Source organism: Amblyraja radiata, chromosome 2 (genome assembly GCF_010909765.2).
Source record: "Amblyraja radiata isolate CabotCenter1 chromosome 2, sAmbRad1.1.pri, whole genome shotgun sequence".
In the NCBI taxonomy this organism is placed as follows: domain Eukaryota; kingdom Metazoa; phylum Chordata; class Chondrichthyes; order Rajiformes; family Rajidae; genus Amblyraja; species Amblyraja radiata.
Genome location: NC_045957.1, coordinates 128,570,201 through 128,597,712, shown reverse-complemented (window position 1 = coordinate 128,597,712; position 27,512 = coordinate 128,570,201). Strand labels below are relative to the sequence as shown.

At 42.6% G+C, this 27,512-nt stretch overlaps 1 protein-coding gene across 10 annotated transcripts in view; it reads right to left on the bottom strand.

Moving 5' to 3' along the window:
* The window catches only part of mllt10 (MLLT10 histone lysine methyltransferase DOT1L cofactor), a 254,428-nt gene that overhangs the window by 94,481 nt on the left and 132,435 nt on the right, over nt 1–27,512 (bottom strand). For all 10 annotated transcript variants that reach the window (XM_033015422.1, XM_033015430.1, XM_033015441.1 and 7 more), the window contains one exon: nt 20,355–20,530. In XM_033015422.1, coding sequence (XP_032871313.1) covers nt 20,355–20,530 — 176 coding nt within the window. The remainder of the gene's footprint in view (nt 1–20,354; nt 20,531–27,512) is intronic.

The window sequence follows — 27,512 nt, the reverse complement described above, 5'->3', positions numbered from 1 at the left end:
TGCTTGAAGGCCATTCTCGCGGATACCAGTACCTTAGCGATCAACCTCTAGCCTCTCCAGATTTGATCCTCTATACCGATGGAAGTTCGTCCATCGACGAGCAGGGACGCCGTCTGTCAGGCTTTGCGGTAGTTAAGCAAGATGGAACCTTGCTGGATTGTGGAAGTTTTGACCCACCGTTTTCAGCTCAGCAGGCTGAGTTGTTTGCCCTCACACGAGCCTGTGTCCTCGCGGAGGGGCACTCCGTCAATATTTACACCGACTCCCGATACGCATTTGGAGTCGTTCACGATTTCGGACAGTTATGGAAAAATAGGGGATTCCTCACCTCGACGGGCCATAAGATTGCCAATCAGATCCTGGTCTCTGACCTGTTGAATGCTATCCTTCTGCCCTCAGCAGTAGCCGTAATCAAATGTGCGGCCCACACGACAGGAGATTCCCCGGTCCAAATCGGTAACAGGTTGGCTGACGAAGTGGCTAAGTGTGCTTCACGCGATAGATTTAAAGTGGTGGGTAGTATGATGAGGCAGGTGAAAAGCCTTTATATGGGCTCGTCTGAATCTGAGAAACCTATGCCAACCATAAATGATGTATTGCACTTACAGGGGGACGCCTCTGTTGATGTTATAATGGAATGGGAGCAGCTGGGCTGTCGGAAGGCTGACTCCGGATTGTGGCTCACGCCGGCCGGACAGACCTGTATGACAGACCAGTTAGCGGCCTGGGTCGTTGATTGCCTACATGTAGCCACTCACTGTGGGGCCACCTTGCTAGTAAATGCTCTCTTACAGGCATGGTGGCATCCTCGACTTAAGGTTTTGGCAGCCCAAACTAGCGCACGGTGCCTCACCTGTGCTACACACAACCCTGGTAAAGGAGTTGTCTGCCAGACAGGTCGTACTCCATTACCTACTGCTCCGTTTGAAACCTTACAGATGGATTTTATTGATTTGCCTAAGTGTCAGTGTTATAAACATGTACTTGTTATTGTTGATGTGTTTTCTAGATGGATTGAAGCCTTTCCACCCACTTCTTCTACGGTGGTGTCTATTTTATTACGGCAGTTTGTTCCTCGCTTTGGGGTTCCAAACACCATCAGTTTGGATAACGGCCCTCACTTTATTGCCGCTATCAATAAAGAATTGTACTGACAGCTGGGAGTAACCCAGCGGCTGCATTGTGCTTATCGCCCACAGGCTGCAGGAATGGTGGAACGCTTGAACCAGACCCTGAAGACCAAGCTTGTCAAGCTGGTGGACCAATCAGGTTCCACCTGGGTTAAAATGTTGCCTGTTGCTTTGTTCCAGATCAGAGTCCTTCCCGCAGGGAAGACAAGGTTGTCTCCTGCAGAGATCATCTATGGCCGACCTCTGCGCACCCCCTGGACAGACATTATCCCGGCCACAATGACATTGCATCACATGACGGAGATGGTCTCCTACGTCCTTGCCCTTACAAGGGCCCTGCGTGAGATTCATGGGGAGGTCAAGGCCGCTTATGTGGGCGACATAGATTTTCCCGTTAATGGACGGATCACCCCGGGTTCTTATGTGTTGATTAAGTATTGGGTTCGAAACGACACCCTTTCTCCCCGATGGTTGGGCCCCTTCCAGGTTCTCCTCACCACCCTCACCGCGGTAAAGGTAGAAGGACGATCGGCATGGGTGCATTTGCACCATTGTAAAGTGGTTGGGGACACCAAGCAAAGGGGGGAGGTCAAGGTCAGGGAGGGGGATCCATTCCACGGAAAGCAGGGCACGAATTGACCGAGGTCAGGGAGGGGGATCCAGTCCAAGGAAAGCAGGGCACGAATTAATTTTGCTATGAAATTGCATGTTCTTTTCTTTTTCCCTCCCTTGTGTTCACAGATACGAAATAAATCGCTGTGATGAGGGTCCTCGTGGCATTAATATGTGTGGCGACCACTGCAGGGTTAATCGGTTTCGGCTGGAAATGGACAAAGCCTGAATACGGACGGAACAAACGAGGAAAGAGAGGGGAACGGGAAAACTCCAATTTATTCATCCAGGCACACAATGAGCTATTCGGGAAGGGGCAGGTGGTTTGTTATCCACAAATGACTTCAGTTAACTCCCTGTTTACCCCATCCCCTGCATGGGGCAGAGCTGAACGACTGGTGAAGTGCCAGGACAAAAAATGGTCCCTGTCAAGCCTGTTAGCATCGGCTATGATAGGCTTCTCGCTCCACCGGCCAACTGCTTACCGCTACCTAAGAACAATAACCACTCCTACGACATTTGCTATAATGAATCAAGGACGGCATCAAGACCACCGGATAGGCCATGTAACTTCACCACCAATAATGACAACAGGCAATATGAAAATAGTTTTAGTAACCAAGGACACGGGTGTATAGTCATAAATGTTAAAAATAACCTCACTTGCGCTCTGCAAGGGCCCGTTCACGGCTCCACATGTAACCTTACCTATAAAGGAATCCAATGTAAGGTGCCTAGGGACTGTATCCCTGTAAATGCTGGATTTCAGCTGTTGTGTGAATGGGCTAACGGGACCCATCTGACAGTAGGATCCCATCACCTGCCAATCCCCAGTTATAGCAATGGGATCAGTGAAGCGTGGAGAGACTGGTCTGGAGGGGGAAAAGTCATTAATACCCGAAGGGGCTGTAAGGGATCATTATATACGGAGGAAGGATATTGCTTCTTCTTTAATGGGAAAGGAACCAATGTCCTAAAAACCCCCTTTCCCCAAGAATGTGGCAGTTGGAGCATTGGTGCCAACCACGGTACCTTGTCCCGAGCAATGGACTAAACCCATGGCTCGGGTTCGTCGAAGGACGGTGTCGGACGAGTTTTGCGCGCAATGGAGAAATCCAGGGGTCAAGGGGGCTAGCCACGGACATGCCATCGGATGGGGATTATTAAGCATGCTAACCATGGGAGGAGTGGGTGGAGGTGAAGCAACCAAAAACCGAAATTACCTTGTTTGCAGCCTGACAATTCTGGGCAATGCAACAACTGGAGCCTTGGAGGCAGTAAAAACCCAGATGGCCGAAATGAGGCTGTTTTCCCTACAAAATAGATATGCGCTCGATTACTTATTGGCTAGAGAAGGGGGGACCTGTACCGTCATAAAAGGGAAATGTATGATGGGGGTTCAAGACAGGACTAGCAACATCACCCATCACCAGAAAGAGATTACCACCTTTTTGGATGGAATAAATAAAAACCAGGGATGGGGGAATTGGGAATTTGGGGGATTATACAACTGGATTATCAGCATGGCCATCTATGCTACTATAGTAGTTACTTGCTTATTTGTGGGGATTGCCATTGTGAAATGTATCATAGCCCGATTAATGGTGGCCTTATTGGGTTTGGGGACCACCCCCGAGGAAGCTAAAAATTCTATAAGAATGATGATCTTACAGCGTGAGCAGGAGAGACTGTTACCATTCCCCAACGACAGCGAAAACGATGAAGTGAGTGAGGAAGGAGAATTGGGGGATGAAGGTCGGACAGTCCAAGAAGCCTTGGCCAGGGAACTAGAAGGTTACGAGATTTGGCGAATGGGACTTTTAAATGGACTATGAGTGTTGCCATAAGAATGGCAAAAGGGGGGAATGTGAATGGAAATCCTGAATCAACGCTGTAAGATTGTTCTGTAAAGGTAAAATGGTTGGCCAGGTCGACTGAAATAAAGAGCATAAGATGGCTGCTGACCAGGCTTGCTGGAACTTAGGCTGCAGGTTTCAGGAAAGGAATACACAATGTCTTGCAGTTACTGCATAGTCATGAATAGGGGATCACCCGTCCCGTCTGACAAGATTGAGGAATACACAATCCCCCTCGCCAGGAAGGCTAAGGAATGAACTGGTCTGAGATCTAGTGTGGTTCCTCTTACATCTCCTTATATGTACATACCTGTTTTCCTGTATTTTGCGTACGTGTCGGTTCTTTGATTGGGGAATGTGGGAGGCGCTAAACAGTGGCATTAACATATAAAAAGCATTGCAATTAAGGGCAGAGAGCTTGACTCTTTGCTGGGTTGTAACCTGTGTGAAGACTCCTGCTCAATAAACGTACGTTTAAAGCAACCCTGGTGCCTGGTCGATTATTGTCGAAACAACCGATGTGAGAGAAAAACCTGAATCAACAGAAAGACTGGATAGACTTGGTTTATACTCTCTAGAATTTAGGAGATTGAGAGGGGATCTTATAGAAACTTACAAAATTCTTAAGGGGTTGGACAGGCTAGATGCAGGAAGATTGTTCCCGATGTTGGGGAAGTCCAGGACAAGGGGTCACGGCTTAAGGATAAGGGGGAAATCCTTTAAAACCGAGATGAGAAAAACGTTTTTCACACAGAGAGTGGTGAATCTCTGGAACTCTCTGCCACAGAGGGTAGTTGAGGCCAGTTCATTGGCTATATTTAAGAGGGAGTTAGATGTGGCCCTTGTGGCTAAGGGGATCAGAGGGTATGGAGAGAAGGCAGGTACGTGATACTGAGTTGGATGATCAGCCATGGTCATATTGAATTGCGGTGCAGGCTCGAAGGGCCGAATGGCCTACCCCTGCACCTAATTTCTATGTTTCTGTTTCTAATTCAGATATTACTTTTGTGAATGAGCCCAATTTCCATTCAGTATGTGCCTTAACAGTATCCAGATTTTTTAAAATGCCGCCGAATCGGAACTGTAAACGAAAAGAATGTCTGTTGCACAATCATTTCTATGATGTATTTGATTTTGATCAATTTTGTAACAATAATTGGGTAGTTCCACAGGTTGTAAATACTTTGAGCGATCAAAAATCTACAATAAAACAAGATTTTTAAAAAAAGTTGGTAATTGTATTGCACTCTGAAAACCTTAATCAGAAAGGCCTAAACTGTTCCACAGCACTTAATTCAATAGCCTTTCATAAATAATAAATGCAGCATCTAGTCTTTTACTTTATAAAACATATAGAACATTTTCAACTAACAAAAGTAAAGCATTTTTTGTTGAAGATACCAATAATTTCAGAGTAATAATAATGGTGTTACACTCTGGACTAGCATAATGGTGTTATAACTTCTGCCATCTGTGTATCGTGTTCAGCACTGTTCTTATTGGCATATTACCAGAGCCTCCAGCGAAAGTAAGTATTATGTAATCCATCTACAGAACAAAAATGCTGGAAATTCTCAGCTGGTCAGACTGCATCGTTGGGTAGAGAAACAGTGAACCAAACAGTGATAACCAAAGAATCTTTGGACTGACATATTAACACTCTTTTTCTCACATATGGAGTTTGACTATCTGAGAATTTCCAGCATTTTCTGTTTCAGCATTTTTGGTTGATATTTTATATTTCCAGTATCTGCAGTTTTTTTTATTTACAGAACAAACTACTTCAAAACACAACACACGCAGGAAAGAAAATACACGCAGGAAAGAAAATTTGAAATAAATTACATTTTGGATTTGGCACAATGTCACATTTTAATGTGATTGTATTTGTGCCAATACATTCATCTGGCTCACCATTTAAGTCACATGTTGAAGGAAATACTAATTAAATTGGCAGGTATTGAGACAAGGTAGGGTAAGTGGGTCGAAGAATGCACTGTAAAATGCTGAACCTTGATCCGTCACAAAATTGATTGTCTGAAGAAGGGTCTTACACCGAAACGACACCTACCCATGCTCTCTCGAGATGCTGCCTGATTACTAAGTTGGTCCAGCATTTGTGTCCTTTTGTCTAATTACAATGCAGCATTGCTTGAAAACTAGGAGCATCTCAAATGTGAGGTGATGCACTTTGAGAGGTCAAAATGTAAGTGGAAAATATACATTTAATGGCATGACCCTTAGTAACATTGATGTGGAAAGGAATCTTGGGGTCCAATTCCATAACTCCCTGAAAGTGGCAACATAAGTAGATAGTGGTACAGAAAACCTATGGTATGCTTGCTTACATAGATTGGGACACCGAGTATAAGAGTTGGGATGTCATGATGCAGCTTTATAGTTTGGTTATTCCACTTTGGAGCATTATGTGCAGTTCTGGTTGCCCCATAACAGAAACGATGTGGAGGCTTTGGAAAATAATTTTACCAGAATTATGCCTGGATTATGGGATATTAGCTAAAGGGAGAGGTTGGACCCACTTGGATTGTTTTGTCTGCATGGCGCTAGTCAGAGTAGTTCCCGCACTGCTCTGCAAGGTAAGTCAGTTTTCTTTGGGCCGTTCTATAGCGGGCCCCCAAAAATGTAGCCGCTCCACTGGAGCTAGCATAGGTTATATTGTCGCCGCAGTCTCCAACGTGAGCAAGCGGCTGAAGTTATAGGGCTTTATGCGGCTGTTTGCCGTTAGTCTGCACGGCAGGGGTCGACCCAGTTCAGAGACCGATAGGCTCGTTAAAAGCTGGGTTTACGGCTGTGGCCGTTATAGTCTTCAGCAGACGGCCCTAAATAGAGAGGCTGCCGACATCACAGCTCCTTTCGGGAGCAGGCAGCCAAAGTTACAAATTCAGGAACTTACATTCATAAATTGCGGGTCTGTTACTGCAGGAGATTTCCAGCAGCAGGTGAATTTTAAAAATACCGTTTGGGTAAGTTCAGCCTGCTGTAGCACCAAACAAATTTAACTGAGTTACTGCTACAGCTATAGCACATATAGAGTATTCTTTTAATTGGACAGCTATAATAGAGTTGGCATTTATAACAGTTGCCACAGGGCCACGTTTGTGACTATCATAGTCGATTCATTCTATGAGCTACAAACTCCACACAGATCTATCTGTGGTCGGGATCGAAGCCAGGTCTCTGGTGCTGTGAACCCAGGTCTCTGGCATCAGCTCTACCAGCTGCACCATTGTGCTGGTATCCTTTGGTTTATAATATCAGTTCAGGTTTATTCTTGGCAATATCATAAATATGTATTATCATGCCAATTTTGTTGATGTTTTAAAAGAGAAAAATTACAAGGAACATTTATTATCACTTACACCAATAAAAAGGTGTAGTGGAATTGGACTTGCTATGGCAGTCCAGAGCCCCTGGCTTGGGAAACCTTGTTTGAGCTGTGCCTATCAGTCACCAGTGGGAGCTACACCTGGTGGCGTCATGGTAATTTCCGCTCATTAGAGGGGACTGTGGAAGATTCCTTCCAATAGACGACAACTTTATGCATATCAATAAAGTGATCAAATCCCTGATTTAATAGGGTTAGGGTTCGTTCAGTCATATAAACGTAATTCCCTATGACAAACACCTGGCAGGGTTGCAGCCTTTTTCCCCACTGTCTAGCGTATGGGGGCCAGAGGCACTCCAGTCCTTCCCTGTAATACTCCGTTGGCACCGGAAGGGAGCAGGACTCGGAGTCAGTAGCACGGGCAGCCTGTTTGGTAAATGATGATACCAACAGAGCATCGATCTGCACAGCTAGTCCCAGTTCGGCTGCTGAAGGAAGCAGCCTGACAACCTCAAGTCGGGGCAAAGTCACAGCCAAGTCTTGGGACTTCTATGTCGGACATGATTGGGGTTTGTCTCAATTACGAACATCTGATGAATCAAATTATAAACACAAGGAATGCTCCATCGCTGTGATGGTGTCTCAGTCACAGAGGCTGACGAAAGGAAATCCTTCAGAGGGGTGAACCCCCGAAAAGCGCCTGCACCTGATGGTATACCCGGTCGTGTTCTAAAAACCTGTGCGGACCAACTTCCTGGAGTTTTAACGGACATTTTCAACCTCTCACTTCTGAGGTCTGAGGTCCCCACCTGCTTTAAAGGGGCATCAATTATACCAGTGCCCAAGAAGTGTAAGGTGACGTGCCTCATTGACTATCGACCAGTGGCACTAACGCCGGTGGTGATGAAGTGCTTTGAGAGGTTGATCATGGAGCAAATCAACTCCTACTTCGACAAAAACCTGGACCCACTGCAGTTCGCTTACCGCCACAACAGATCAACGGTGGATGCGATCTCGCTGGCCCTCTGCTCCGCTCTGGACCACTTGGACAACAAAAATTCATATGTCAGGCTGTTATTCATCGATTACAGCTCGGCATTTAACACAATCATCCCCTCCAAGCTGGTTACCAAACTCGCAGAACTGGGTCTTTGCGCATCCCTCTGCAATTGGATCCTCGACTTCCTCATTCACAGACCACAGTCTGTTCGTATTGGTGGAAATGTGTCAGCCTCAATAACAATCATCACGGGAGCACCTCAAGGCTGCGTGCTCAGCCCCCTGCTGTACTCACTCTATACTCATGACTGCGTAGCCAGTCACAGTGCGAACTCCATCATCAAGTTCCCTGACGACACCACTGTTGTGGGACGTATCACTGATGGGGATGAGTCAGAGTATAGAAGAGAGATCGAGCAACTGCCCATATGGTGCCAGCGCAATAACCTGGCCCTCAACACCAGCAAAACCAAGGAACTGATTGTCGACTTTGGAAGGCGTAGGAGGGGGACCCACAGCCCCATTTATATAAACGAGTCGATGGTTGAAAGGGTTAAGAGCTTTAAATTCCTGGGCGTGCACATCTCTGAAGATCTTTCCTGGTCCGAGAACACTAATGCAATTATCAAGAAAGCTCATCAGCGCCTCTACTTCCTGAGAAGATTACGGAGAGTCGGTTTGTCAAGGAGGACTCTCTCTAACTTCTACAGGTGCACAGTAGAGAGCATGCTAACTGGTTGCATCGTGGCTTGGTTCGGCAATTTGAGCGCCCTGGAGAGGAAAAGACTACAAAAAGTAGTAAACACTGCCCAGTCCATCATCGGCTCTGACCTTCCTTCCATCGAGGGGATTTATCGCAGTCGCTGCCTCAAAAAGGCTGGCAGTATCATCAAAGACCCACACCATCCTGGCCACACACTCATCTCCATGCTACCTTCAGGTAGAAGGTACAGGAGCCTGAAGACTGCAACAACCAGGTTCAGGAATAGCTACTTCCCCACAGCCATCAGGCTATTAAACCTGGCTCGGACAAAACTCTGATTATTAATAACCCATTATCTGTTATTTGCACTTTATCAGTTTATTTATTCATGTGTGTATATATTTATATTATGGTATATGGACACACTTATCTGTTTTGTAGTAAATGCCTACTATGTTCTGTGTACTGTGTGCAAAGCAAGAATTTCATTGTCCTATACAGGGACACATGACAATAAACTCACTTGAACTTGAACTTGATCTTATGAAGGCATGTCAGCCAGCAGCTCCTTGTTCAGGGTTGCAAATTTCTTCCCACTCAAATGAACGGAGTGGTGGAGATGGTGCTAAAGTATATGCACATATGCCTGAAGCAACGCCTGGAATTATAACACAAGGAATGCTCTGTCTTATGAAGGCATGTCAGGCAGCAGCTCCTGGTTCAGGGTTGCAAAATTTCTTCCCACTCAAATGAACGGAGTGGTGAAGATGGTGCTAAGTGTATGCACATATGCCTGAAGCAACGCCTGGTTCAGGGTTGCAATTTCCTCCCACTCGGTTGAACGTAGTGATGGAGATGGTGCTAAAGTATATGCACACATGCCTGAGGCAGCTCCTGGTTCAGGTTTGCATAAGTCCTCCCATTCGGATGTATGAAGTATGAAGATGGAGCCATATATATTATGCCCGTACTACGGAAGCATACACATGCAGTTCAAGTCATATGCCTGCAGCTGCCCTGGTTTCAAGGTTCGCATTTTCCTCCTACCCAAAAGACTATCGGAGATGGCGTCGCATAATATGCTCGGTATTATAGAAGCATGCAGGTCTCCACAGACGGCCGCTCCCAGAGGGAGAAATGGCCACCACAAACACCTTCCCACCGTGCTGTCCCGCACCCTCACCCGCGCCCACGTGGCGATAACGACCGCCGCCTAGTTCTAGAATTTCAAGGAGTCCAGCAGAGCACGCAGCATGACCTGAGCAGCAGTTTAAAAATGCTAAGTGAGAAATTTAAAGAAGTGAAAGTTAAGAAGCCAAGATGTACATTAGACATAACAGGGGTGACGTCACTCGCAGCGCGAGCAGACGCAGGCAGGCAGATCCATTGTGACGTCATCAGCGTTTATTTTCTAAGTTATTTGAGATTTTCATAAATAACTCGAGAAATAATGCATGAAATTTTCAGATAAGGCGATTTTTGACATCACGGCATAAAACTCTATAGGAATATGCAAAGATTTCACCGTTAGCGCATCGTGTTTTCGAGGAGATGTGAATCACACACGAACATCGCACAAAATAAATACACATCCAAGATCAGAGTTTTATAGTTATACTAGACCAAGTGCAGACCCGTTGGGTCTGTTCCCGCAACGCGCGGTTGCAAGGGGAAGGGGCGGCCTGACGTCATCAAGACGCTGCGTACGCCGTCGAGACGCTTCGTACGACGTTGAGACGCTGCGTATGCCCATCGAGACGCTGCGTACGCCCTCAATGCGCGCGCGGGTCGACAGGCCGTTGACGCGCGGGATTTTCGGACAGAGCAAGCCAGCGAGGACAGCGAAAAGCGGCGGGGGGAGCAGGCGATCTTTGGCTTCGGCCAGCGTGACAGAGCCGGGCCGGGGGGGGGGGGGGGGGGGGGGGGGGGGGGAGCGGAGGAAGTAAAATCGCTAGCGAAATGGCAAAAATGTCGGTCGTTAGCGAAATGGCAAAAATGTCGCCGTTTTTGGAAGAGAGCCGAGCGGCAGCAGCCGTTTTGGTCGCTGGCCAACAGGAGGCGAAAAATGTGTGAATGGGGGGGTGGGGGGGGGGGGGGGGTAAGGATTTTATTAAAAATGTGTACAGCAAAATGACTAAATTTAATGAGGAGTGGATAAGCGAATGTAAAAGTGAAATCGCTAGCGAAATGGTAGAAATCTCGGCATGTTAGCGTCTGGTTTTGGCAGAGTAACGAATCAAAGGCCAAAAAAAGTCCCTGAAGCAAGCATTTATATATGCGGCGACACTCAGTCCTCGTTCAGCAGTCTCATGGCCTGGGGAAAGAAACTCCTCCTCATTCTCTCCGTGTTGGCCCTGAGCAGCCGGTACCGTTTCCCTGAGGGCAGCAGGGAAAACAGTCTGTTGTTGGGGCGAGTGTTAAATAATGTAACATTTGTAGTTTGTAGTTTTAGCTTGCAGTAACAAAAATAAACGTGGCTATTCGAAGGACCTTAATTTTGATAAACCAGCATGGCAAAAACATCGTTATTGAGTCTGAAATTCTCTCAAACCTGGCCCCCCTTCCCCCCATCCCCCATTGACATAATTGCTTTTCTAACTTGAAATTCTATTACGCCAGGTTTCTCCAGAACGCAACTATTGCATTATAGCAGAACTAATTGTACATGCACATCTGCACTAACTATCGCCTCAGTGACCATGAGATTCCCATTTCAATGCACTTGTGGTTACAAATATTGATGTTTCTAGTTCATGGCATTCCTGATCCTTTAAATAAATGAGACCAAATGTTGCCATTAACATCAAAGCTTTACTTAGTAATCAATTGCGGGGGAGGGGGGGGGGGGGCGCGAGTGAGCAGCGCATGGAGTAGACGTGCTTCCAGAGGCTCCTCCGTGCCAGTCTTTATATTCTGTATTTTTATAGTCTCACATCTTATTTCACCTGCCTCGGGAACTTTCCTGACACAGTGGGGTTCCGGCTAACTGATTTTTCGGGACGTCATGCCTCACAAGAAGTCCAAAGACACCGAGTCGCTCCGACAAGCTTCAGCTAATGTTAATGCTAGCAATGCTAGCGGCAGTTCTCCCAGTCGAGCTCGTGGTCAAGCTACAGGTGGTGGCGACGTCGATGATCTGCCGCTGATCTGGGAGAAGGTCTCCGACAAGATACTCAAACACATTAATGACAGGTTTGATAAGTTGGAGCAGACTCTTCAGGCGGTACAAAGCTCCCAAAAGGAACTGTTGGAGAAGGTAGAGTCTATCGAGGAGCAGGTGCAGGAGCAGGAAAACCGTATTAGCTCCCTGGAAAAGTCATTCTCTGGCCTGAAGGATGAGAACAGCGTACTCAAGCTCAAGGTGGAGGACCTCGAGGGTCGGTCACGCCGCAATAATATTAAAATTATCGGCATACATGAGCTGGAGGAAGGGGGTAAACCGACGGAATTCATCGAGGTTCTGATACCGAAACTTCTTGGAGATGACAACTTCCAGTCCAAGGTGATTATCGACCGGGCACACCGGACCCTGCGACCGCCACCCCCGGAGGGAGCCAGGCCCCGCGCCATTATCGCACGGGTCCATTTCTATCGGGAGAAGGAGCTTATACTGCGACTCCGGAGGGCGCGAGAGCTGGTGTATAAAGGCAATAAGGTGCTTATCTTCCCGGACTACACACCAGATGTGATGCGGCAACGACGGGAATTCAGCGATGTGTTGGGCGAGCTGTGGGAGCTCAAGGTGGAGCATAGTCTCCTCTTTCCAGCAAAGCTCCGCATCAAACACAAGGGCCGCGTCAAGGTTTTCACTAAACCGGGTGAGGCAACGTCATTTCTGAACACTGAGTTAAAAGACATATCTTAAAAACTTTGATGCCACTCTGAGTGTTCAGAGAGTTGATTATGTATCAACGTGACTCTTTGTAGTTCAGAGAATTCAATTGGTCTGTATGAGACTGTCAATTTATGTTATTTTATTTAATTCAGCCGTGGCTGGCGGCGGAGCTTCCTGTAGCTTTATTCAGCTAGCTACTTTTTGTTTTTGTTTTTGTTTTAGGAGGTAGTCACCTCGCGTGCGTTTAGCGGTCCCAGGCTTAGAGGGACACCCGTGCTTCGGTTGGGGAGGCACTTTGTGGGTGGGTAGGGAATATGTTCAGGGGGTTGTTTGAGTGTGGTGTTTTGCACCGCAATGTGTGGTGTTTATGTTTTTTTTACTGTCTTTTGTGTTTTTTTGGAGGAATGCCAGATCGTCTTCGTCTCAGGGATAATGTCAGTACTTGACAGTACTGCACATAGCAGCATTAATAACAACTTAACTTTAGTCTCATGGAATGTGAAGGGTCTTGGTCATGTAATAAAAAGGGGTCGTGTTTTCTCACATCTCAAATCATTGAAGTCAGACATAATTTTTCTTCAAGAAACGCACATTGGTGTAAACGAACAGGGTAGACTGAAAGCAAACTGGATTTCTCAGATTTTCCAAACGCCTTTTACTCGTAAGGCCAGAGGGGTTGCTATTCTTTTTCGTAAAAGTATTACATTTCGCCTTGACTCTATGATAGCAGACCCATATGGCAGATACTTAATGATTTCAGATCACACAAATTCATTTCCAATAACTATGCTTAATATCTATGCCCCAAATGTTGATAATCCTGATTTTTTTCCCGTAAAATTTTTGATATGATACCAGCCTCTAGCTCTAATGTCATTATTGGAGGTGACTTCAATTGTTATTTAGACCCAATCCTGGACAGACTCTCAACAAAACCGGCTCCTACCATAGCCTCAGTGCAAACTTTAAATGATTTAACTAAGACTAGGAACATGGTTGACATTTGGCGACTGCAGCATCCTACTAACAGAGATTTCTCTTTCTATTCTCATGTCCACAAATCCTACACTAGGATTGACTATTTTTTGATTTCGTCTGAATTACTGTCCAGTATAACAAATTCCACCTATCATAATATTTTGATTTCTGACCATAGTCCGGTGTCACTTCAATTTAAAGATATTCTGTCCAAACAAAAGTACAGCTGGCGCTTCAACCCTCTCCTTCTTAATGATCACTCTTTTATTGACCATATGACTGCATGTATAGATGAGTTTCTTACCACAAATGATAATGGGGAAGTCTCTGATTCCACTTTATGGGAGGCCTTTAAGGTTGTGATGAGAGGCCATATTATTTCATTTGAATCATATACAAAAAGAGAACTTAATCGTCGCCTTAGGAATATTGATAAGATGCTTCCAGTGCTTGAGGAGACGTATAGATCCTCTCTCTTACAGTCTGACTACAATAAGATCTTAAAATTAAAATATGAATATAATACTATCCTCAATAAACATGTTAGCAGCCAATTACTAAAGCTCAAACAGAAATATTTTGAACTCGGTGATCAACTTAGAGGTGAGCAAGCTAATCGTGCCATTCATAAGATTAAATCAAAATCAGGTATACTGGTTACTGACCCGAAGCATATAAATGCTTGCTTCAGGGACTTTTATAAATAACTTTATTCCAGTAAAGTAAAGCCCACTGAAACAGATTTTTGTAATTTTTTCACTAACCTAAATATTCCACAACTTGATCGCGCATCTAGAGATGACATTGACACTCAGATTTCTGTAGATGACCTTCTGGAAGCTATCCGAGCATTCCCCTCTGGAAAAGCAGCAGGCCCAGATGGCTTTGGCTGCGAATTTTATAAGGCGTTCCATGGAAAAATAGTCCCTCTCATGTTAAGAATGGTGAATGATTCAGTGAAAAACAAGAGGCTCCCCAGCTCACTCTATGAAGCTAATGTTTGCTTGCTCCTAAAAAAGGGAAAAGCAGAGACTGACCCTGCAAGTTACAGACCAATCGCTCTTCTGAACTGTGACCAGAAGATGATAACTAAAGTCCTGGCCACAAAATTGGGTAAGCAAATCTAAAAAATTGTACATCCTGATCAGACTGGATTTATACCGGGTAGATTCACATTTAGTAATGTTCGTCTGCTGTTAAATACATTATATTCAGTTCACGACAAGGACACGCAAGCTGCCATCTTATCTCTCGATGCTCAGAAGGCTTTCGATCAGATCGAATGGCCCTATATGCTAGAGATGTTTAAACAGTTTGGGTTCGGGATGAACTTTAGAGTGGATTAAAATAATTTATTCAAATCCAGTATCTTCTATTCTAACTAACACAGAAAAATCCCAACCTTTTGACCTGCACTCCCCTGCTGTTTGATATCGCTTTAGAACCTCTTGCAATAGGAATCAGGGGTCACCCGGGTATCCATGGACTGAAGATTTCCAGAAACCCCAAACTTCTACTTAAATTGAATTTTTTGGACATGGTAGACAAATTAAAAGCTAGCATTAGGTGCTGGAAGCTGCTTCCCCTCTCAATGATTGGCCGCATCAATGCTATTAAAATGGTTGCACTTCCAAGATTTTTGTATCTTTTCCAAAACCTTCCTGTCTACTTACCATTGTCTTTTTTCAAACAACTGGATTCGGTTATACTCTCATTTGTCTGGGCAGACAAACCCCCTCGCATTGCTAAAGCCCACCTACAGAAGAATGTGGATAGGGGTGGCCTCGGCCTTCCGGTACTGAAGTATTACTACTGGGCTGCAAATGTGAGGGCTCAGGAAATTGAATCCATGTTTGTTTCAGAGACCTCTCTCCCAGTGTTGCTCTTTTTCGGAGCACAGGTTCCCTACAAATTAGTTGGCCATAACATCATTCTCAGAAACTCCGTAAGGATTCTGAATCAAATAAAAAAATTATTTGGATTGGTAAATATCTCAGTGTACACCCCTATAGTACACAATCACTTGTTCAAACCGGCACTGATGGATAGAGTGTTTCTGGACTGGAGGGGGAAGGGGCTGTGTTCTATTGATGATCTCTACATAGATAATAAATTTGCCTCATTTTTTCAGCTCCAAACTAAATATCGCCTTCCTCAACAACACTTCTATCGCTACCTTCAAGTCAGGCATTTTGTACGGGAGCGTATCCCAGAATTCATAGTCAAACCAAAAAGTCACATTCTTTATGATCTACTTCTCTCACAGCCTGACTCTAAACACTTGATCTCCCGCTTTGTCACTGCCTTTACGACACCAGTTGAAGCCGGTCATCTCAGGGAGGCCTGGGCTGCAGAATTGGGCACTTCAGTGTCAAATGAACTGTGGGAGGAAGGTTTGTCCGGTATACAGAGCTGCTCTATTAGTTCTAGATACAGATTAATTCAATTTAAAATCTTGCATAGACTACATTATTCTAAAACCAAACTTAACAAGATTTTTGAATCGGTTTCCTCCATGTGTGACAGATGTGGTACTGCAGAAGGATCACTATCACATTTATTTTGGCACTATCCAGTTTTAAGTAATTTCTGGAGTGTCTTTCCAAACAATGTCGAATAAATATTCCGCCTGGTTGTAATCTGGCTATTTTTGGTTGCTCTGACAATACAAGGGCCCTTCCTTCCCATCAGAAGCAGATTCTTAGAGCAGGTATGGTTGCAGCTAAAAAAATAATATTACTGAATTGGAAGTCTCCACTCTCCCCATGTTTCAAGAGGTGGCTCAACGAAATGCTTTTTATTGCTAAGATGGAACAGATTCGTTTTAACAAAGGGAATTCACAAAATTATTTTTTGAAGGTGTGGAAACCATTTTTGATATTGCTTGATGAGGCATAACTGTCTGACTTGTTTATTTTGCTGCTGTGCTATGTCTTTAATCTGAGCGAACTTGATCTTGCACTCTGACTGATATTCTGGCTGCCCTCCACTCGTTTTTTTTTGTTAAAAATGAAGCTGTACAATAATTGTATAGTTGTAGATGCCGAGCGATTTATCCGTGTACAATTGCTTCTAATAAAAATAAATTAATAAGAAGTAATCAATTGCTGTGTAGATATAATTTAGAATTCGGTAAACTTTCAAAAATGCTCTTTGATTATGATAGATCACAAAGTTTAGTTCAGAAATACAGCAGGGAAACAGGCTTTTCAGCCCACCGAGTCCATGCTATTGGGGTATGGTACTGACCTGGACAGAGAACTGGTTGGCAAACAGGAAGCAAAGAGTGGGAATTAACGGGTCCTTTTCAGAATGGCACGTAGTGGCGAAAGCTGGCTCGGTGCTGAGACCCCAGTTGTTTACATTAATGATTTAGACGAAGGAATTAAATGTAACATCTCTAAGTTTGCTGATGACACAAAGCTGGGTGGCAGTGTGAGCTGCGATGAGGATACTATGAGGCTGCAGGGTGACTTGGATAGGTTGGGTGAGTGGGCAGAAGCATGGCAGATGCAGAATAATCTGGATAAATGTGAGGTTATCCAATTTGGTGGCAAGAACAGGAAGGCAGATTATTATCTGAATGGTGTCAGATTAGGAAAAGGGGAGGTGCAATGAGACCTGGGTGTCGCTGAAAGTAAGCATGCAGGTACAGCAGGCAGTGAAGAAAGCCTTCATTGCGAGAGGATTTGAGTTTAGGACAAAGGAAGTCCTACTGCAGTTGTACAGGGCCCTGGTGAGATCGCATCTGGAGAATTGTGTGCAATTTTGGTCTCCTAATTTGAGGAAGGACATTATTGCTATTGAAGGAATGCAACATAAATTCTCCAGGTTAATTCCTGGGACGGCGGGACTGACGTATGATGAAAGAATGGATCAACTGGGCTTGTATTCGCTGTAATTCCTAGTTCCCAGAATACGGGAACTCCTCACGACCATGAAGGCTACTACCCGGCAACCACCCGCAAACACGTGGCGACCGCATAGTCTCCTGCAGTCGCCTAAAAAGTTGCCTAAGTGGGACAGTTATAAGAATGGGTAGGCCATTTAGGTCTGAGATGAGAAAAAAAGTTTTCACCCAGAGTTGTGAATCTGCGGAATTCTCTGCCACAGAAGGCAGTGGAGGCCAATTCACTGGATATTTTCAAGGGAGAGTTATATTTAGAGCTTAGGGCTAATGGAATCAAGGGATATGGGGAAAAAGTGGGAACAGGGTACTGATTTTGGTTGATCAGCCATGATCATATTGAATGGCGGTGCTGGCTCGAAGGGCTGAATGGCGTACTCCTGCACCTATTTTCTATGTTTCTATACCGAAAGCCGATTGCCCGTTCAGTTCTATGCTATACCTCAACTATAAAAATATTCAATATTAAAGATGTATAATGTGTAATCTTCAGATACATTATTGGGCATCCTACAATGAATCATTCATCTCATAACATCTTCTGGGTCTGGGTCTCTATTTGCCTGCTGAACGCAGCCCCAAAAACAAAGGATGGTCAATAAAAACTGTCCTTGCCATTGATACTCATAAATGAAAAGAAACAAAATAGTTCAACATCATTCATGACAATAGACACACAATGCTGGAGTAACTCAGTGGGACAGGCTGCATTTCTGGAGAGAAGCAATGGGTGACGTTTCGGGTCGAGACCCTTCTTCAGACTGTCCCGCTATCTAGCATTCTGTGTCTATCTTTGGTATAAACCAGCATCTGCAGTTCCTTTCACCATCATTCATGACAAACCAGGCCACTTGACTGGCACCCATCTATCATCCTGGATATTCACACTCTCCACAACCACAGTCGCAGTATATACAATCTACAAATGGCACTAAAATTACTTGCCTGGGCCACTGCAAAATGCATTCCAATTCACAATTACTACTACCGGGATAAAGGAACCTTAGGTCTACGGAAATACTTCAGTTTTCTTCCCAAGTCGCACACCATCCCACTTTGGAAATTTAGCAGTTTCTTCAGTGGCACTGAGTCTGTCCTAATATCACTACCCAAAAACATTGCAGTGTCTTTATCAGGTCTGCAATCATTCAAAGCGCCTCATTACGACTAGTCAGTAGTAACTAGAGATGGCCAAAATTGCTGACCTGGCTGGCGATATCTAAACATGCAAATGAAAGGAATCATTGGGCAGCAGTGATCAGCTGAAGCAGAAAACATCTTCCAGTACAGTGATAGGTGGATAGATGTGAATGGGCTTCTTGATTGGCAGATGGTTGGATAAAGACCAGAGATGAAAAAACAAAAAATGTGAGATAGGATAGAAGAAGCACAAACTAAGCCAGAGGAAGGAATACAAGTGGAAGGGGAAAGGGAGAAATGGGTGCGCTTCTACATGGGACACGGGCAAGAGGGCAGGCAAAAGGGATGGGGGTCTGTGGAGAATTCAATGTTCATACTGTTAGGTTTTAAGCTGCCGAAGCGAAATGCAACTGCTATTCCTCCAGTTTGTGTGCGACCTCAGTCTGGTAATGGAGCAGGCTCACGACAGCAAGGTCAGTATGGGAATGGGGAGTGGAGTTCAAATGATTAGCAAGCGGAAGATCCTGCAGGCCTTGGAGGACTAAGCACAAGTATTTGGCGACACAGTTGCCTAGTCAAAACAGGATTATCATTGGTTCTTAAACAATGAAGGTTATCTGCAATATCATTCCACGTGCAAAACAGCCATCTATCTATTCAATGATAATGCTAAAGCAAAATATCCGCAACAGGTAACTGATAATGCTGTAAATACTCAGCATCTATGAAAATGAAATCATTCTTCTTCCCAAGATGTTTCCCAACTTGCAGAATATTTCCAGATTTTCTGCTCCTATTATCGATTAATTACTAACCGTTGAACAGAAATCAGTTTTGAAGTATCCTTGGAACAGCTCGTACGTTTTGTTTTTTATTTAAACTAGGACCAGGCAAACCATGCAAAGATTTCATAAAGATTTACTTCTGTCACCTTTCTATTCTGTATATTGCCCTGAGAGTAGCAAATCTTCTTTTACTAAGAACAGCGATAAATTTTACGCGCCAAGTCGGCAAGTCTATTTTTAAGAGCAGTATCTACATCCTCAATAATTTGTATCATTGGAAAGAGTGGGAATCATTATTTGAATAGCTTAAACTACAAGATACACATTACAAGTTCTACATCTGACAACAATTGCATCAATCCCAAACACTCGCAATATCATACATAAATTTTCTATAGAGGATGACATAATTTATCCATCATGGTTCTGAACATTCCCAGAAATGTCAGTCACATGAATCAACACTATTGGTTCTCATGAGTGCAGACCTCACAATCTGTATTATAATGCAATTGTAACTTGTCCTTTGTGTCCTCCTGAAGTCTGCTATTACCCAGAACAAATAAATACCGAACCTACATTGCTTCATTCCAAATGAGTGGCAACGACACAATTCACAATCGGGGGGGGGGGGGGGGGGGGGGGGAGCTGGAAAATCATCAACTGATCATGTCCTGATCGTTACCATTTGCTGAAGTGAATGATTTGGTACCAGTCCATGGCTACAGTGTGATAACCATGCAGACCAATAGCATGGCAACATTAGTCTCAACTGACTATAAAAAGATTATACTTAGTCAAACTATCTAATGAAATTCAACAAATATTTTAATAATCATACAAATGTCTTTAGGATAGAAAAGAGAAAGCAATTTTTAGCAAGGGAGGACATAAAGTTTTTTTTTTATGAAGTCTCGATCTGAATCTTCCCTCTAATGCTGTCTGACCTGCTGAGCATTTCCAGCATAATCTATTTTTATTTCATATTTCCGTAATCTAAAGGTTTAAAAAAAAAATTAATCCAGGTTCTTTCAATTTGAACGAATGCAAAACAATCTCTTACCTGGGTTGTAGAAACCACAGTTGCAACGGAAATTGTGACTGAAGGCGATGTGCTCATCTGCTGTGAATGCGCTGTATTTGGGGGAGCCAAAACTGAACTGGAAAGTGGAGTGCTGGAGCCAGATCCTGACACTGTATTCTGCAGTGAAACTGGAACATCGTTACTTGTGTAAAATCCTGAGAAGAAAGAAGTTTGTGCAATTCTCAGCATAAAGTTCCACACGCATACATTGCCTAAAATTCCTTTTAAATTCATCATTATGCTAATATAATCCTTGTAGCATCAATCAGATATTCAGACTTAAAACAAAATGTCTGCGTTTTGTTATTTGGTCAAAGTATGTGGACATTATTTTGTTTGTGATGTTTGGTCTGGTTTTTAAATAGACTGTTTAAAAGTATTCTAAGTTTGTTGCTCTGTGAGACATTTCATTTTCCCCAGTCAGACCAGGTTCAAATCAAACTCAGAAATATTGGGAGCGAACATTATCTACAAATCTGCAGTTTTCTCTATATGATCCTCAGAATTAAAGTTATCAGATTCAAGTGATTTCCCAGCTTTTATTCCTCTTTAATTCTCCAGTATTTTCCTATAATTAACATTACCTCACATCACTGTTATTAGATTCACTATTTCTTGATACACTTTGGGCCAACAAAGAGACAGCAGTAAGCGAGTACTGAAGCCAATATTAATCAGCAGCTGTAGATAACTGAACTTTCATTGTGCAAAATATTTGCTTACATTCTTAAAAAGCTCAGCTTTCTTTATTTCCTATAATAATTTCTCCTGCCTTTTCCTCTAAGATAGCGATATCTATTTTGTTAAAAGACATTCTGTTACATTTTTAACGCAGGTATCATCCCTTCAAAATGTATAAGGGTGTTTCCGTAAATAAGGGAACCAACCTGTGTCATGGGTGGCCAAATTTGAAAGTTATTAAATCATAATAAAATACCACAGGATAACAAAATGAGTCTACCTATGATCTTTTGAGCTAATTTGTGATCAAAGTCGACCAAAATATGACTAAAATTTAATACTTTCAAAATTTGAAAAAAATGAGGGAAGAAAAAAATTATAAGACATATGGGGCACTTACTGATTTTGAAGCTCCCTTACAAAATATCAGCACCTAACCCACCATGGGGGCCGTAGTTCACGCCAGGGTCATTATAATCGCGGTTTGAAATGTTATTAAAATCACGACGAGGGCAAAAGAAAACCCATTACAGCGCTATAAATAGCATTCACGACATTACTCAATGGGAGGGGACAACAGAATGAGATATCGTTAAAATAGGTGAACAGATTTTTATTTCATGATTTTAAGTTCTATTCATTATTATTTCAATGGAAAATTTAAACACAAAATATAAATAGTAAAAAAAGAAACAATAAATATAAAAATGGTTACTGCTTTTAATTGACACATTTAACATGTGACCAAATTGACACTGCTGCTCAAGTTCTGCTGCAAAAACGTGGGGCATCAGAAAACCATCTTATCGGGTGAAAAATGGTAAAAAATCATAAGCATAATCCGGCTTATATAGTTATTTAATTGCAAAATTAATGTAATCTTTCTGGTATAAACTAGCGTAAGGATTTGATGAAGTCCTGCTTGAAAAATGTCACAAAAAAAGGCAAGAAAACACAGGGACATATCTGATATTTTTCTTTGTAAAAACAGATATATATATTTTTGCTTCATCTCATTATTTTGGCTATACACCATGATCTATACTACCTAAAATACAGGTAGGATATGAAACAATGGGAATATTACACAAAAACAGGAAAATAAACTGGACATTTGGGGACATTCAGTTTCACCACTGAGTGCTGTATTTACAGAAACACCCATAAACAAGAAAATCTAAAGCAAGATATAAAAGCACCCAAAACATAACATTTGTATTGGCAAGGTGATACAAATTGACATGCCGGAAACATGCATAGTCATAGAGTAACACAGTGTGAAAACAGGCCCTGCGGCCCAATTCGCCCACACCGGCCAACAATGTCCCAGCTACCCTCGTCCCACATTGACTGCGTCCATATCCCTCCAAACCTGTCCTTTCCATGTACCTGTCCACTGTTTCTTAAACGATGCGATAGTCCCAGCCTCAACTACCTCCTCTGGCAGCTTGTTCCATACACCCACCACTCTTGTGTGAAGAAGTTACCCCTCTGATTCCTTTTAAATATTATCCCCTTCACCTTGAACCTATGTCCTCTGGCCCTCCATTCCCCTAATCTAGGCAAAAGACTCTGTGCATCTACCCGATCTATTCCTCTCAAGATTTTGTATACCTCTATAAGTCTCCCCTCATCCTCCTGCACTCCATGGAATAGAGACCCAGCCTACTCAACCTCTCCCTATAGCTCACACCCTCTAGTCCTAACAACATCCTCGTAAATCTTTTCTGAATCCTTTCAAGCTTGACAATATCTTTCCCATAACATGGTGCCCAGAACTGAACACAATATTCTAAATGCGGTCTCACCAACGTCTTATACAACTGCAACACGACCTCCCAACTTCTATACTCATTACTCTGATGAAGGCCAAAGTGCCAAAAGCGTTTTTCACCTATCTACCTGCGACTCGACCTTCAAGGAACCATGCACTTGTACTCCGGGATCCCTCTGCTCTACAACACTACCCAAAGGCCTACCATTTACTGCGTATGGCCTGCCCTTGTTTGATGTCCCAAAATGCAACGAAAAGGATATGGTTTACAAGAGGATGCAGGATTACATGTAAAACCACAGGGTAGTGGAATTTTTTGTCCACCATCGGTGCGAAGAATCCATTGCCGAGTATATTCAAGGCATTTATTCAGTTTTTTTGGAAAATAGCAGAAAACAAGGGATGCCAAGTTGGAGCAGGAAAGTGGCACATGGATAAACAAAAATCAGCTATGACATTATTGAATGATGGAGCAGGCATAAACTGACCAATGGTGTACCTTGCTTATATTTTTCATAATCTGATTTTAAAAATCCAAACCAGAAGCACTATGTTTCAGAAAAGAGTCAAAAAGTTTATGAATATATGCCCATATTTAATGAAAAAGGACTATTGCCCAAAAAGGAAATCTGATCAGTTCAAAATCTTCGATTCAATGGTGCAATTGCTGGGAAAAAAAATTTCAACAATTGCATTTGCATTTTGGGTTTTCAAAGAGGAGCGTGCAGAAATATTGAAGGAATAATGCCAACCATATGAAGACTATTACAAATAATCAAGTCCTACATTATTTAGGGATGCATGGAACTAGGATCGTGCAGTGTTGACTCGGGAAAGAGACTTTGAGTGGCTGGAATTAAAGCTGGGGGGAAAAAACTAAGATGAGAAAGGGAAGAATTTGTGATCAATGTTACTATAGACAATATTTTACGAGGATTTTAATCAGACTTAATCATTCCTTTTCCATGAGGTTTACTGTCAGAAGCTGCAATGAACCAAGAATAATAAAGGAAAATAAAAACTCAAATTGCTTTTAATAAATTATTGAAGAGATCACTTAGTGTCTATATTTTGCTGGCAACCCAATCTGAAACACAGTTGGATTTGTTTCTTGACAATAAAGAAAATACACCCTCAAATTACTGATTCATAACTTATCAAAGAAAATTAAGAGACTGGCCTCCTTGTTCTTTGTTCCATTTCTCTCAGGTTTCATTAAATTGAGAAAAGGAACAATTCTTTCTTAAGTTTCTACACCACATTAATACGACTAGTCTGCTGTTGACCCAGAAAATGGATTAAACTGGATGATTAATGAATTATCACAGTGCTCTCCATAATGTTTGGGACAGACCCATCATTTATTTATTTGCCTCTCTACTCCACAATTTGAGATTTGTAATAAAAAATATCACATGTGGTTAAAGTACACATTGTCAGATTTTAATAAATACCATTTTTATACATTTTGGTTTCACCACGTGGAAATTACAGCTGTATTTATACATAGTCAACCCATTTCAGGGCACCATAATGTTTGGGACACATGGCATCACAGGTGTTTGTAATTGCTCTGGTGTGTTTAAATGCCTCCTTATTGCAGGTATAAGAGAGCTCTCAGCACCTAGTCTTTCCTTCAGTCTTTTCATCACCTTTGGAAACTGTTTTTGCTGTTTATCAACATAAGGACCAAAGTTGCGCCAATGAACGTCAAATAAGAAATTATGAGGCTGAGAAACAAGAATAAAACTGTTAGAGACATCAGCCAAACCTTAGACTTATTAAAATCAACTGTTTGGAACATCATTAAGAAGAAAGAGAGCACTGGTGAGCTCACTAATCACAGATATAAGAAAGAAAAATCCCCAAACACCTGTCTGACAGATCAGAAACACTCTTCAGGAGTCAGGCGTGGATTTGTCAATGACCACTGTCCGCAGAAGACTTCATGAAAAGAAATATAGAAGCTACACTGCAAGATGCAAACCACTGTTTAGCCACAAAAAATCGGATGGCCAGGTTACAGTTCGCCAAGAAGTACTTAAAAGAGCAACCACAGTTCTGGAAAAAGGTCTTGTGGACAGATGAGACGAAGATTAACTTATATCAGAGTGATGACAAGAGCAAAATATGGAGGTGAGAAGGAACTGCCCAAGATCCAAACCATACCACCTCATCTGTGAAACACGGTGGTGGGGGTGTTATGGCCTGGGCATGTATGGCTGCTGAAGGTACTGGTTCACTTATCTTCATTGATGATACAACTGCTGATGGTAGTGGCATAATGAATTCTGAAGTGCATAGACACAACCTATCTGCCCAAGTTCAAACAAATGCCTCAAAACTCATTGGCCGGCGGTTCATTCTAGAGCAAGACATTGATCACAAACATACTGCTAAAGCAACAAAGGAGTTCTACAAAACTAAAAACATGGTCAATTCTTGAGTGGCCAAGTCAATCACCCGATCTGAACCCAATTGAGCATGTCTTATATATGCTGAAGAGAAACTGAAGGGGACTAGCCCCCAAAACAAGCATCCGCTGAAGATGGCTGCAATAGAGGCCTGGCAGAGCATCACCAGAGAAGACACCCAGCAACTGGTGATGTCCATGAATCACAGACTTCAAGCAGTCATTGCATGCAAAGGATCTGCAACAAAATACTAAACATGACTACTTTCATTTACATGACATGGCTGTGTCCCAAACACTATGGTGCCCTGAAATGGGGAGGGGGGGGGGGGGGGGGGGAACTATGTATAAACACTGCTATAATTTATATATGGTGAAATCAAAATGTATAAAAATGGCCTTTATTAAAATCTGACAGTGCACTTTAACCACATGTGTTTTTTTTCTATTACAAATCTCAAACTGGAGTACAGAGGCAAATAAAGAAATGATGGGTCTTTGTCCCAAACATTATGGAGGGCACTGTATATCTAATTAGCTATATCTAATGTAGACTAATCTAATCTAATGTATATATCTAATCTAATGTATATCTAATGTATATATGTATAATGTATATATCTAATCTAATGTATATATCTAATGTAGACTCAAGGCACTATAAATGTTCCATTTTCTTAAAGCACAGGTTACAAATTAAAGTGCAACTCAGTCAAGGCAAATGGGGCAAGAATATGTAAAAGCTAGTGCTGGTTAATTATTTTGACCTTGGTGCCTTCCCACACAGTGGGAAACTTTGATTCTGCTGTGTGGGGATGTTTTATGTCAAATTCTATAGTGTGTGTTCTTTATACCCTTTCTGGCTTAATCCCTCCCTTCACCACCTCCAGTTTAAATTCCAGTTGGAATATTTTGGAGGACCCAAGAACCAAGAACCAGAACAACAAAATAAATTATTAACCATCTAACAAAATTACAAGTTGTCACTAGAACGCAGTCCATTTTTTCTCGCAATGCTTATGGTGACATCTCATGTTGCTGACATGCATAATGCTTGTAAAAATGTACATTGATGACATGCAAGCACTTTAGTTAAGTTCAACAATAATTTTCAACATTAGTTAAATACAGCATCAGTTAGTCTCTATTTAATGGGTAGGGAGTAGAAATGTATTTTAGAGGATGCCTGTTTCAATTACCAACTTAGCCTAGCTTTCAAAGTTGTAAGAACTCTAGAAACAAATTAAAGATATTAACTCTAGAAACAAATTAAAGATATTCCACCCAAGAACAAATAGAGCAGCATTTGTTAGTATTGTAACCATGACCATTTTACATTTGTTGAACTAGCTTTTTTCAGCTGGGTATCCATTAAAACTGTTAATATCAGCAAATGCATAAGAAGTTACCCGTGTTTTTCCAAAAGCTCACTGATTCATTGATACTGCATGTATGTCATTCCAATGCCAAACGAAGGTAATTACCCTGTAGCTTCACTACAAAACTGACTTCAACATTGTTAAAAGGAACAGGAAGAACAAAACTTTGTAATCGTTAACCGAGGCATTGAATCTTCAAGATCCAATCAACAAAATGTTTTATTTTTTTTTAAATATCTGAAAATCATACTAAAGTTTGAACACTTGACTAGTTTAGTACAATCCATACTATAAAGAAGCACAAATACTATTATCTCAAATTCCTTCAGCATGCTGCGTTCGCATCCACAAGATAAACTGAGTGGCAGGACCACAATTGTATCCAATCATCGTGGAGATTGCTATGTGCTTTCGGTACTGATTCAATGGCAATGGGTGATCAACATTAGGCTGAAGAGCAGAATGGGATCGGGGACTAAGGAAAGTTGATGACACCTTGTGGGTTTACGTCCATCGCTCTCCGCAAGATATAGATAGGTTGGTGAAGGCGGCATGCCCATATCCATATAAACCTTTTCTATCCATGTCTCTGTTCTAATGGCTTTCAAATGCTGTTATTGTATCTGTCTTAACTACTTCTCTGGCAGCTTGTTCCATATACCTTCTGCCCTGTTTGAGAGAAAGTTGTCCCCAGGGTCCTAATAAATATTTCCCCTCTCACCTTAAACATATGCATTCTCATATTTGATTTCCCTACCCTGGCATTCACCCTATCTATATCCCTCATGATTTTATAGCCTTTGAAAAGACCACCCCTCAGTCCCTGCACTACAAGAAATAAAGTCCCACCCTGTCCAATCTCTCTCGATAGCGCAGGCCCCCAAGTCTGG